At 43.5% G+C, this 13559-nt stretch overlaps 1 protein-coding gene across 1 annotated transcript in view; it reads right to left on the reverse strand.

The window, feature by feature from the left end:
- LOC124775836 overlaps positions 1–12467 on the reverse strand; it is a 46751-nt gene extending 34284 nt beyond the window's left edge. Inside the window, exons 1-4 of the mRNA XM_047250671.1 lie at positions 12398–12467; positions 7324–8213; positions 7147–7164; positions 536–776 (exon numbers count right to left, since the gene is read on the reverse strand). Coding sequence (XP_047106627.1) covers positions 536–776; positions 7147–7164; positions 7324–8213; positions 12398–12409 — 1161 coding nt within the window. The 5' untranslated portion in view covers positions 12410–12467. The remainder of the gene's footprint in view (positions 1–535; positions 777–7146; positions 7165–7323; positions 8214–12397) is intronic.
- Between the last annotated feature and the right edge of the window lie 1092 nt (positions 12468–13559).

Below are 13559 nucleotides of genomic sequence, written 5' to 3' on the forward strand. Positions count from 1 at the left end.
GCCTAGGCCTAAGTCCATATCTCAACAGCCCAGTCGATCGAAAACCTACCGTGAATCTCTTTGGGAATGCAGGGGTCGTCTTATCTGAAATAGGTCCCCTATAAATGCGACATTAGAAATTTATTAACATCATCTATTAATATACGTCTTTCGAAATAGTTTTAGACTCATTGAGCGATCGCAGGAAATAACTGATTAGTATCCGTAAGAGGTACTAGAGTGTAGGCAAACGAACATTATTTTTGTTTCTGGGACAACCTTTCCCCAGACAAAAATCAAATTGTAGCCTTTGTGCTTGTGGGTATGTGTACATGTGTGTGTGTAAGTGTGTGTGTGTGTGTGTGTGTGTGTGTGTGTGTGTGTGGGTGATTGGGGGGGTGGGTGGGTGGGTGGTCATGACAGGTAGATTGTTGTATGGATGATAATGTTTAAACAGGAAGTAATCCTGTTTCCGTCAACATAAACCTGTAAGTACGGAGATAGGAAGCTGTTATTTAGTCTGAAGCAGTAGTCAGCCCTCCGCAGCCTGGCCCACTCTGGCCGCAAGTCTGTACAGGGGCTGCTGGTTTTCAGACACACTATGGCGGATTTCCGGCGCTCCAATCAGTCTGCTGTAGGTCTCCGACAAGTTCCGCGCATTACAGTCGGGGGCGTAAGGAACTGAGAGATCCGCCCACATGTTGTGTGTTCGGGGCGGTCCGTGACCCAATTTTGTTACATTCCTCCCATTTACTGGCGCGCGGCGCCACTCTGGAGACTGGCTGCTCTGTGGAACTCTGGAAATAAAATCCCCAGAAATAGGGACGCTGGTGTTCACTTACTTGAGAACTCGTTGCACCTCTGACGTACACTGCCATAAATGTTTCTGGTGGGCAATTTCCTAAAAACTAGCAAGTTTATTCGTGGAAACCAGAGAAAATTTTCTTGGCCATAAGTAAATGAAACGAGTATAACAAAAATTTCACGCTACACGTTGGCTGTGACCTGCCCCTACACCCACATCATACTCTGCAAGCCACCTAATGGTGTGTGGTGGAGGCTACTTTCGGTACTACTATCTGATCCCTCCAACCCTGTTCCACTAGCGAATAGTGAGTAGGAAGAATGATTGTCGATAAGCCTCTGTATTGGCTCTAGTTTCTCGAAATTTCTCCTCGTGGTCAATGCGTGAGATGTATGTGGAGGGAGGTAATATGTTGTCAGACTCGGTTTTTAATTGTCCTGAGGCCAAAAACCGCAGAAAAAGCACCAATCAAATGAATGGTTCAAATGTCTCTGAGGACTATGGGACTTAACATCTGTCGTCATCAGTCCCCTAGAACTTAGAACTACTTAAACCTAACTAACCTAAGGACATCACACACATCCATGCCCGAGGCAGGATTCGAACCAGCGACCGTAACGGTCACGCGGTTCCAGACGGAAGCGCCTAGAACCGCACGGCCACACCAGCCGGCCATAAATTTCAATAGGAAGTCTCTCCATGATGCACAACGCCTCTCTTGTAACATCTGCCAGAGAAGTTTGTTTAGCATCTCGGTAACACTCTCTCGCCAGCTAAATGACCCCGTGACGAAACGCGCTGCTCTTCGTTTGATCATCTGTATCCGCTCTATCAGGCCTACCTAACAGAGATCTCAGATAGATTAATAATACTCAAGAAAACGGGCGGGCAATCGCCTTATAAGCCACTTATTTCGTGGATGAGTTATATTTCCTTAAGATTCTTCCGATAAATCTGAGTCTGGTGTCCGCTTTTCCCACTATGTTTTATGTGGTCATTCCACTTATTCATAACTCAAGATCGAAATATTCTCACATATATCTTTTTAAGTAATAATAGAAGATGAACAGGAAAATGTTGCCAAAACTTTGCAAACTATCAAATGTCTCAAGATGACAGTGTCATTCAGAAACTATTAATACTTGTTTGCCTCGCTACTACGAATACCGATGATAAGTACTAATCGCAGTGTTCGCTGCCCTGGTTTCCTTTGCGTACTACTAGATAATCTTGTCACAAATGGAGCTTAACCAACGTGAGCAGAACCGGTTTTGACTCTACGGCAATATTCCGATCTGGATGAGTGGCTACAATGTAGCAACAGACCGGTATTCCGACCCACATCTTCTGCATACCACAGCAGTCACACAATTAGACTATTCGAGCAACCATGTAAGATGAATCCAAATATTTATTGTCTCTTATGTTTTCCTCCTACTTTTCCGAACAACCAACTGAAAATAGCAACACCGGAGGATGGGAAGGAGAATCATCATGGCTTACCGTGCCACAACAATCTGCACTGAAATGATGAATTATAACTAATCAGACAGATCCTAAAATGGCACCTAGACGCCGAAATCGGCTACGTTCAGCTCGGTTAACATGAAAACCCGGCTACCAAATAACAGGTTCAGATAAATAACACTGTCTGTTACTCTCTTACACAATATGTCTGTCTTTGTAAGTAAAATTTCTGCTGATGTATTTTCTTCTCACTAGTCTTTCGGCTTTTTTAATGTCGTCCTTTGTAAATTTTTATTTTTGTGACAACATTTATATCATTACATATTTATAAGAAAATTATCGATAATCTGTTGTAAAACTTCTAGCACTCTACAGTAAAAAGTTTCCGGGAATGTTTTTAGGAACCAACGCTTCGGCATGTAGCAGCGACCGAGACGTTGGTCCATACAGTACGACGACGCGTTCACACAACCGGGAAAGATTTATTTAAAGTGGCAATGGCTGCGGAAGCTTCCCCTCGCATAATGTAATTTTTTTCTTCTTGTTCGCCTCCCTTTGTTCTTTCTGTATTCACTGACCTCAAAGCAGATTCACCATTGGTTCCTCTCTTTTTCATAGATTTCTTTTCCCCATCTGTCCTTCCTAATTTCTCGTCATTACATTTACTTCCACCTAATTTTTTTATGCTCCACGTTGCTTTTCCTCGGGTTTCCTCGTAGTCAATATATCTATTGTATTTATACAAGGAACAGTTTTTAAATTCGTGTAAAAAAACTCTTTCTTGTCGAAAAGAACTGGCGTTCTCTATATAAATTGTCTTCTGATTTCTTCCTTGTTTCTGGTACTTCGAGTAAGTTAGCTTACTAAATAGGAGAATAATTTTTCTTCTAGGCGTTATCAACAATTTGGGGGTTCCCGCTTTAAATCCTCCCACTACGTATTATACTAACTATAAACATGATCTTCTACTTCCTTCCGAATAAGGTGCACGGTTCGGACTAAAACTAGCGCAAACAAGTCGAGGAACGAAATTTAGATGAAATGTAAGTCAATATCAGTATTCGCTTGATGATGCCGTAATAAGCTAGATACCGATCCATAATGAACAAACACTAAGAGTACAATAAGGAATTTTTATTGGAAAATGTTTTCCAGAGAACTATAATCAAAAGCTCCTACATTATTCAGATGAGAGCTCGCTTTTAATACCCATTAACCAACAATCCTCCACTACTGCAAGCAGTTCCGTTGTAATGAATGTATCGGGATCTCAGTTTGTGATGTTCTAGATGGTGGATGACGTCAGTAATAGAACTGAGCAACCTACGTGCAAAGCGAGTTGCCCTTCTTTGAACTTTTTCCGTTGTCCTCCGTCAATCCTACATGGCAAGGATCCCATACTGTACTGTACTAGTAGAGAACGGACAATGTTGAGTGCTTGGCAGTTGGTTCATCGAACCACCTTCGCCGGCCGGAGTGGCCGAGCGGTTAAAGGCGCTACAGTCTGGAACCGCACGACCGCTACGGTCGCAGGTTCGAATCCTGCCTCGGGCATGGATGTGTGTGATATTCTTAGGTTAGTTAGGTTTAAGTAGTTCTAAGTTCTAGGGGACTTAAGGCCACAGCAGTTGAGTCCCATAGTGCTCAGAGCCATTTGCACCATTTTGAACCACCTTCAGACCATTTCTTTACCGTTAAATCCTTAACTGCGAGCGGGAAAAACGAACACTTAAATCTTTCTGAGTGAAATTTAATTTCTCAGAATTTATTACTATGATCATTTCTCTCTTCTTAGGTTTTCGTCAACAAAACCTTTTCACATTCGTAGCAGAAAGATTGTGTATTGCTCCTTTTCAAGTTATTCATAATTGCAATCCCTAGGTATTTAGTTGATTTACAGCATTTAGATTTGTGTGATTTTCTTTGTAACCGAAATTTAACGGATTCCTTTTAGTAATCATGCAGTTGACCGCACACTTTTCGTTGTTCCGAGTCCACAACACAGATGTCGTATCTAAACCATTTTGTAATTCGTTTTGGTCTTCTGATGACTTTACTACATGGTAAACGACAGCATCATCTGCAAGCAATCTAAAAGCGCTGCTCAGATTTCCTCCTAAATCGTCAGCCTTGTGCCGTATACTTTGCAAACAGTGCGATTATTATGCAGAATGTAATTAGTCCACCCTATATGTATTCAGATGTCGCTAACTTGGAATACTTTCTACATATGTTCATATGAATGACGCCACGTTATTCTAAATCGTCGGTTAGATAGTGTGATTCACTGTTAGCGCAAAAACAAAATTCCAGTTTGTGTACCTTCATTCCATGGGAGAGAAACTATTGCGACAATCAAAAATGTGTCATTATTTCCTAGCTTAGTTGTATTCTTATTCGTAACATAAACAGTGAAAGAAGTACACAACTTAATTAACGTGTTCAGTTATACATGGAATAAGTGTATGTGCAACGTATACGAAGTTCGTATACGAACTAAAATTTGACTTTCATTCGTGCATTAATGCAAACAATTTAGTATACATTGGTTTACCGAGGAGGAAACCACTGTTTCACACCTTTCCTAATAGGTACACGAGGCAGTCGTGTTAGTATTGCAGGACAGTTTAGGTTTCTAATGCGTTGTCCACTGACTTACGTGGCTCAATATTCAGTTAGTCTAGAAAATGAATTTAGTATGTTCGTTAAAAACTCATTAAATACTACCGGTTCTGTCACCAGTCAGCTCAGTGATTCTACATCAAATTTATTGCTCATTTTCAATTGTTTTGCGCTTAGAGTGATAGTTTGTTTCTTGTTTAGTTTTGGATCACTCATATTTCTACTAATAAACCCATTTATTTATGTACTGATACTTACGACATAGAAATACAGTGAATGAAGTGACGCCACTTCACTCTTGTCTCAAAAATGTTAAAATGTGTGTGAATTCCTAAGGGACCAAACTGCTGAGGTCATCGTTCTGTAGACTAACACACTACTTAAACTAACTCAACGCTAAGGACAACACTTACACCCATTTCCGAGGGAGGACTCGAACCTCCGTCGGGAGGGGCCGCACGATTAGTGACATGGCGCTCTAACCGCGTGGCCACTCCGCGCGGCTCTTGTCTCCATCACTGTACCATCTCCTGCACTCAAATATATGTTCAACCTCTCATCGAACTGCACTTTCTCCCTCTCACTTTCTTCTATCCTGCACCATGTCACCTTATGCTCCACACACTTTCTGCAGTTATTATTACTTTCACTTCTTGAGTGTTTCAACAGCGTTATTTGGAAGCTAGTAGTTATAAAAACTGATTCCTAAAAACTCTCTGTGGGAGCGGTACGGATAGACTGATGAATCTACACGTATTTCTATAATCTGTAATTCACATTATGGTTTGTAGTGGATGGTACTTCTGGAACCGCTATGAATATTTGGAACTTTCATTGGTTACTCTAGATAGGCCTGAGGTGAGAAACAAGGGATCTTTTTCAAGTGCCGACTTTTTTCATACTCTCTCATCATTCATATAAACCAGTGACCGTCAGTCAGTACTGCACTACTTTAAATGTGCTCGATGGCTGGCCACGGTGGTCTAGCGGTTCTAGGCGCGCAGTCCGGAATCGCGCGACTGCTAAGGTCACAGGTTCGAATCCTGCCTCGGGCATGGATGTGTGTGATTTCCTTAGATTAGTTAGGTTTAAGTAGTTCTAAGTTCTAGGGGACTGATGACCACAGATGTTAAGTCCCATAGTGCTCAGAGCCATTTGTGCTCGATGTTCCCGTTCTTACTGATATTTATTCTACATACTTAAATAACGTTTTCTTAAAACTGTTTTGTAATCGATCTGCTGTTGACAACTGGAGCTTCCATACATGCAGTGCTACCATTGAAATTGTTGTGGATTGGCAAGAGAGCCAACCCACTATGAGAGGAAGCCGAAAGGCACGCGTTTTAGCTCACGCAGGCTGGCGTGAGGTCTGGAACGGGTCAAGGAAGTTAGACATTAGCAAAAAAGGACGTAATTGTTGGAATACTTAACTTTAATCCGCAAATGGTGAACATCGCTCTTGACGGTACATGTTTTACAGCATCAATAGTAACTGGTAATGGCGCTTTCCTAGGTCGTAGCAAATGACGTAGCTGAAGGGTATGCTAACTATCGTCTCGGCAAATGAGAGCGTAATTTGTCAATGAACCATCGTTAGCAAAGTCAGCTGTACATCTGGGGCGAGTGCTAGGAAGTCTCTCTAGACCTGCCGTGTGGCGGCGCTCGGTCTGCAATCACTGATAGTGGCGACACGCGGGTCCGACGTATACTAACGGACTGCAGCCGATTTAAAGGCTACCACCTAGCAAGTGTGGTGTCTGGCGGTGACACCACAGAAATGAGACCTGACATTGGTTTAACGACAGCTGAAACTCTGTGATAATTCCCTGACACATCACACCACATTGTTATTCCCAAATATTGTCCGATACTTGAGTTTAGTAATAACTCAGTGGCAATGTGCTGAGAACCTACTATAGTTTTACAATTCTCAATGTAATAGCTTTTGTAGAGAACTTAAAAGTATGTACTTTTTTGTCCCTCTTGATGCAACCGGCCACGAATTCTTCTCTTGTGCTAATGATAACCACTTCATCGCAGCACTTTCACCTAATTCCTCGGTTACTTGTTGAATATATTCAAAACTCCTTCTTCCCCACAACTTTTACAAGAGCCCTTTCGTACCACGGAGGTTACTCCCTGAAATCTTAAACGTTCTCATCATGCGGTCCTTTTTTCTCAATTTTTAGCACGTATCCCTTTCTCAGCCGATTCTGAAGAGGAGATCAGGCTTTTGCTGGAGTCGATGAAGGAGTGTCAAGTAAATAACTCACCTTTTACATACGTTTTCACTGCATTTTATTACAAAATATGTACAAAAGTATAAAAAATAGATAACAAACGGAAACAAGCAAATTCAACAATAAAAGACAACATTTAAGCAAAAGTGGATGATGTGAGTGAGGGAGATTGATGAGGCGTGTGGCGACAGCAGGACTGCAGTCGGACGCTAATGGTGCTTGGGTACGTGGTAGACGTGCTTGTAGACGGGAACGTGCACGGGGAACGGCTGCGGCACGTGCACGGGCACGTGCCTGATGACGGTGATGGGGTACGGCTTGTCGATGTAGTGGGGCACATGCTTCTCGATGGGTACCGGGATGGGCTTCTCGACCTCGACGCGGGAGACGCGCGTCACCGGCACCTTCACCTCGAACGGCACCTTCACGTGCACGGGCACCGGCTGCGGCACGTTCACGCCCACGGGCTTCGGCACGGCTACCGGGATCGGCTTGGCCACGGGTACTCGGATGATCTTCACCACTGGCACCTGGTAGGGCCTCAGCTCCGTCTTCACTTGCGGCTCGGCTACGAAACCGGCTGCGCCGCCGCCGTAGCCGCCTCCACCGTATCCGCCTCCGTAACCGCCTCCGTAACCGCCTCCTCCGTAGCCGCCGCCCCCGATGTCGCCTCCGCCGATGGCACCGCCGCCGTAGCCGCCGCCTCCGAGGGCCGCGTGGTCTCCACCGCCCAGGTCTCCACCTCCGTACCCGCCGACGTCACCGCCGCCGCCGCCGATGTACGCGCCTTGACCCCCAGCGGCAGCGGCTCCGCTGTAGCTATCGCCGCCCCCGCCGAAGCTGGCACTGGGTGTGAAACCACCGCCGCCGCCCCCGCTGTACGCAGCAGAGACTGCGCCTCCGTAGTCGCCGCCACCGCCGCTGGCGCCGCCGCCGTAGTCACCGCCGTCGCCACCGCCGCCGCCTCCGCCGTAGGAGCCGCCGCTGTAGTCACCGCCACCTCCGGAGCTGTAGCTGTCGAGAGCCGCCTCACGACGCTGGACCGCCTGGGAGGAGCTCGAGGAAGTCACGCACACGAGCGCGACAAGCACTGCCGTTATCTGCGAAAGAGAACGTCTCGATGACACCAATGCCTTCCACAGAAAGTGAAGCCGAATGTTTTCGCTGACTGATATCTCCTGATGCCCTATCAGTCCCCAGATAGGTAAGTTTACCAGCTGGGACAACAAAGCCATCACACACAGCCAAAAAGAGACGATGTAAATTGCAGACTAGCAGTAGCACGATAGCGCGCGGGATTAGCCGAGCGGTCTGGGGGCTGCAGCCATGGACTGTGCGGCTGGTCCCGGCGGAGGTTCGAGTCCTCCCTCGGGCATGGGTGTGTGTCCTTAGGATAATTTAGGTTAAGTAGTGCGTAAGCTTAGGGAATGATGACCTTAGCATTTAAGTCCCATAAGGTTTCACACACATTTCAACATTCCGAAGTAGCACGATATGAATTAATGCAAATCAGGAATTTGTTGATATCAAATACAAATTTACGTGTTAGGCAGTTTCTGCTAAAGATATTTGGAGTGGCGTTATTTAGAGTGACGCTTTAGACGAAATTGAAACGTGGGCGATAAGTAGTTCGGTTACGAAGGGAAGCTTTTCAGATATGATGCTGCACAGGAATGCTGAAGATAAAATGGTTGCATCGAGTGACATACTAGGTGACAGTGCATGGAATTAAGGGAAAAAGAAATTTATGCACAATTTAAAAGAAAGGACTGCTTGATCATCTGGAAGCATCAAGGAACATTCTGTTTCGTTATGAAGGGAAATGCGAGACGTACAAATAATTGAGGCAGACCTACGTCTCAACATGGAAAGCATGTTCAAATAGCTGTAGGCTGAAGTCGTTATTCAAAGATGATGAGGTTTACATAGTACAGTGTAGCGTAGAAAACTGCATCAAACTCGCTCTCGGACTGTAGACTACAGCAGTAACAACTACCATAAGGTCGTGTGATTGGTTCGTTTGGTGTGTAAAACCAGTACCCCCAGGCCGTAAAGGAAAGTTATATATAATATTTTTACTTGTACCATGATCGGCAATTTTTCTTGTCACGACTACTTCGCAGCGTACAAAACATGTACTTTACTGAAACGCAACGTAATTGTTATTTATCCACTAGGACAATGGAAGTTATTGCAGTTACATATGTCTTAATTCCGTCTTTCATTGCCATCGAAACAACCTTGAAATATTGTTACTATCTACTCGAAGCCAAACTACCACGACACGACTTGGTGAAATACATGCAAAGCAAGTAATCGACTTTATTCCGCAAACTGAAGACTTAACTTGGGTGTCAGAATAATCGTGTTCGAATTCGAGAAACAGTGAGAGGGATGCAGGATGCTCTAACAGTGGTACGATTCTGCGTTCCATAGGTCGGGGTCTCCAACACGCAACATTTCTAGCCAGTGCCCTTAATAGCACGAAAACGCTGAGAGGCTCTTTTATTTTATAACACTCTCAGTTCGTCAGGAGTTGTTTACAATGTGATGTATAATACGTTATGGATGAAGACACATACGACGCTGCTTTAATGTTCTACAGTGTTTATTATTTTCTTTTACAAAGCGGTTTTCGACTTTCATGTCATCGTTAGGTACAAAGATAAATATATGTGGCAGTGAAATTCTTTTTAGAATGTAGTGCCTCTACATAATTAATTATGTAACAAATAATTTACTGTCTCTGGTATTTTACTAAACCTAAATACCTTATATCACATTTTCGCCGAAATAATTCCTCTCGTTTTAGTCCTAAACCAAATATTAACAACTGTCATCTTTGGAAACCAACTGAGACACGCTGTAGATGTACTAGTTTAAAATCTTTGATCCTATAAAAATTTCACGGTCTTAAGTATTTGTATTTCTACACGACGATGCGACGATGTCGTAACAGCCGAAAACTGTTGTAAAATGAAATAATAAATTTTGTAGAATATATTACACCAGTAAGACGTTTGTCTATTTATTATGTATAAAATATTCCATAATCGAATGGAACAGTCAGTCAAAGCAATGTGCCTTAATAAGCCACTGGCCGCTTTAACTCTGATTCTTCATCTTTTCGAAAGAATCTAATATACTACGCCTGTTTTGATACTATGAAGTCTCTGTCGCAGATGATGACTCGTTTATTCCCGCAACTTCCAAAACCAATCCCCACAGACAGGACAATTTGTATCAGAATTTCTTTGCTAGCCTTTAAGACCAGCGGAGCACAAATAAAAATTTGAAATTACTAATAAAATTATTTCTTTGTATTGTTAATAACACCGTAGAAATTGCCGTATGCAACACTTTTATCCACGCATTTTGCTTCTATATGCTTCAATCCCCTCCGGTCGACACCGCTCCCACCCTGCAATGACTAGCACACTAGTGAGTCACCCAGGCCGGGGATTTTGCTTGCTCATTTATTCCCCGTTTCTATCTGCAATGTCACCCCTTTCCCATATCAATAAAATGAATGAGATAAAAGCAAGCATTTTCCGCATCTGCTATGCCTCCTTTCACTGCGAGGTAACAACTCCCCCTAACTGGAAGGTGGATGTAGAGTATGGTTAAAAACAATCTTACGCTACTTGGGACGATCCCCATGAAAAACGATTAGCCATAGAACAATGGAACTTTGTGGGAAAATGTGTAAGGAAATACGAAAGAGAAATAACGAATAAACCACTGAAAGTAACGGATTTTAATCTTCACATGAGAGGATAACATTTGTTACTGCACAGCATGTTTACGCTCCAGGTTACGAACGGTGGTCATGTGACGACCATTTGCATCCAAGACAGCCTGAAACCACACTAAAGATTGCTCTACCGCTGCCCTGAACAACGGCAGCACTGCTTGAGGATCGCACAATGTGCCCAGCATTCTAAGCCATGGCAACAGTAACTTACTCAACTCAGGTGACTGAGAGGAACAGAACTGCTTCGGGGTGTGTGATTTACATCAAATTTTAAATCAATTCAATAGAAATACAATATGAGGTATCGTGCCCAGAAGCAATTACTGTTATGTTCATACGGCACACGTAAATGTAGACAGTTTCCTTAAATGACTTATTCCATCAAGATCATCACTCTCAAATGCATCTCCGTCCACGATATAAGTAGTTACATGTGACACTCTCGTCGCAACGTTTGACAACGTAATTTATTCCTCACGGAACGAACACATTTCAGAAATGAGTGAACAGTCTTTCCACTGTTACGAGAATACAGCAACGTAAAGCCGACATCATTTCAGAAAATGGACTGAAGACAACAGTATATTACAATACATGTTTCTAATGGATATGTCTGCTCCTATTGCGTAACTTCCAACTGCTCGGACGACAAATACTAGATTTTCCTGTAGCATACCGGCGAATTTGGAAACACAGCAAGGACTAGGCATTCTTTGCCTTAGAGGAAGATTCCTCATGAATTGAATCCCGTGAATTCGAGATTGATTTCGTTCACCGGAAGTCGCACTGATATATACGCATGCAGGAGGTGTAAGTATGGGGGGAAAAACCGGTTCAGAGACAGGAGACTACAGAGGTGCTGATTTCTTCACTGTTAAGGTATCACAGTAGAACAATTACGTTAGCAGAAATCTAGATAAATCTTACTGACATTTCAATCCAGAAGCTGTTTAGGCCGTCAAGTACCTCAGGGACAGAGATGCATAAATTTCTATTTTTTTTAAGTGTAATAACCACTTCATAGTTTTCAGAGTAACTGTTTAAATCACTTTGTATTTCTCTTAATTATCATAAGAATTTTTCTGAAACGTGGGGGAAATAATATTATGCGGTTGTATAGTTGCATTATTATGAATGAAACTGCTTCTATGTGGTATAATGTTTGAGAAAATCTATCACAATACTAGTCAAAAACTGCACAAGGAATGTCTTCCAAGGGACTTAGGGGAACTGACACATAAGCAAAATAGTGATTTCATAGTGTCAAGAAGAGTATCTCTGTGCATGTTACTTTACAGTCGGTTTATTATTATACAAATCAAATTTGTTGTTATACGAATTTTCTTAAACGCGAGAGAAATAATGTTGTACTGTGGCCCGGTGGCAGTGAGTGCGTGTATCAAACTGCTCCTAGGTAATGTAATGATAGAGCAAGCGGAGAAAGCAGTTAAAGGCGCCTGAGAGAATGCGTCCTGGTGCAGCGGAGGCGGAGGAGGCCTCGCTTTCACGGAGGCAGTGGCTGCTACTCACCATGGGCCTCATCGCGCCGGCTGGAGTGGTGAGTGTGTTGTGCCTTGTGCTGACTGCTGCTAGCGGCTGCTCGTCACTGCCCGGTCTGCGGCTGCGGGCCCCCTATATACCCGTATACCTCTCTCCCCGGCGGCGCCCCTTTCACCGTCGATACTGAGCCACGCTCTCTTTGTGCCCCACAATGACCGCTGCAGCGCCACGCCACGCGCGCTCCCCCCGCACCGCTAATAGGTTTCTTGCCCCTGCGGGCCTGGCCATTAACCCTTCATTGCTCGTTACTGCGGATCCAGAAATACGAAACGACAGTCGAGTGGAGACGTAACAGCGATCTGAAGGAAACCTGAGAACTGATTAACTCGTCCGTGTCAAGGTCACCAGGGACTTTGTTTTGACAAGAATGGGGTCAAGGTGACGTGATGGCCTCGATTTTGTCGGAGGAGCTATTATAGCATTCTCCAACATCGATCTTGAGAAACCATGGAAAAATTTTGTTACGATTGCTGGTTTGGTATTTCAGTCACTATGTTGCAAAATATGAATACAGTCTTCTCCCTCTGAACAGCAATGCCTAGATTCATTTCTGGTCTGATGAACACATCCGTAATACATAATGGACAAAAGGTAAACGAAAAAAAGCCACGGTTTCCTCGAAGAAAGGCTAGTCTTTAACGTCCTTAGAGACAGATTGCACGCTGTGCTGGAAGGTGACTCGAGCACAGAATTGTAATATCTTTAAATCTATTTTATTAGTAGATAACGAAACACAATACTAAGTGCTAAAACCGTCACCAAATATGCAACCATGCCTTCTCTAGGCAGAGTCTCCTGTAAGATAGCCAGTTTATTCAGATGTACAAACATTCAAGTTTCTTCACGAACAATGAGCTGCAACAGCATTCAAAATTCATATACCTCGACGAGTATAAAATAAAATGTGAATTTTGTCTCCGAGGTACGTTGCAAGCACCAAATTACACATTACTCAAAGAATTTAGGAAAATCTACACTTGCTGCTCGCATTACTGATAAGCATTCTGTACAAAACCCTGAAAGCAACCTCACTATGAAAGTAAGCACTATACCATGAATACAAACATGGATACATGAATACGAATACATAAAACTGAAAGTACATCACCACACAACCAGCAAACAGTGATTT

This window comes from Schistocerca piceifrons, chromosome 2 (genome assembly GCF_021461385.2).
Source record: "Schistocerca piceifrons isolate TAMUIC-IGC-003096 chromosome 2, iqSchPice1.1, whole genome shotgun sequence".
Taxonomy (NCBI): Eukaryota; Metazoa; Arthropoda; class Insecta; order Orthoptera; family Acrididae; genus Schistocerca; species Schistocerca piceifrons.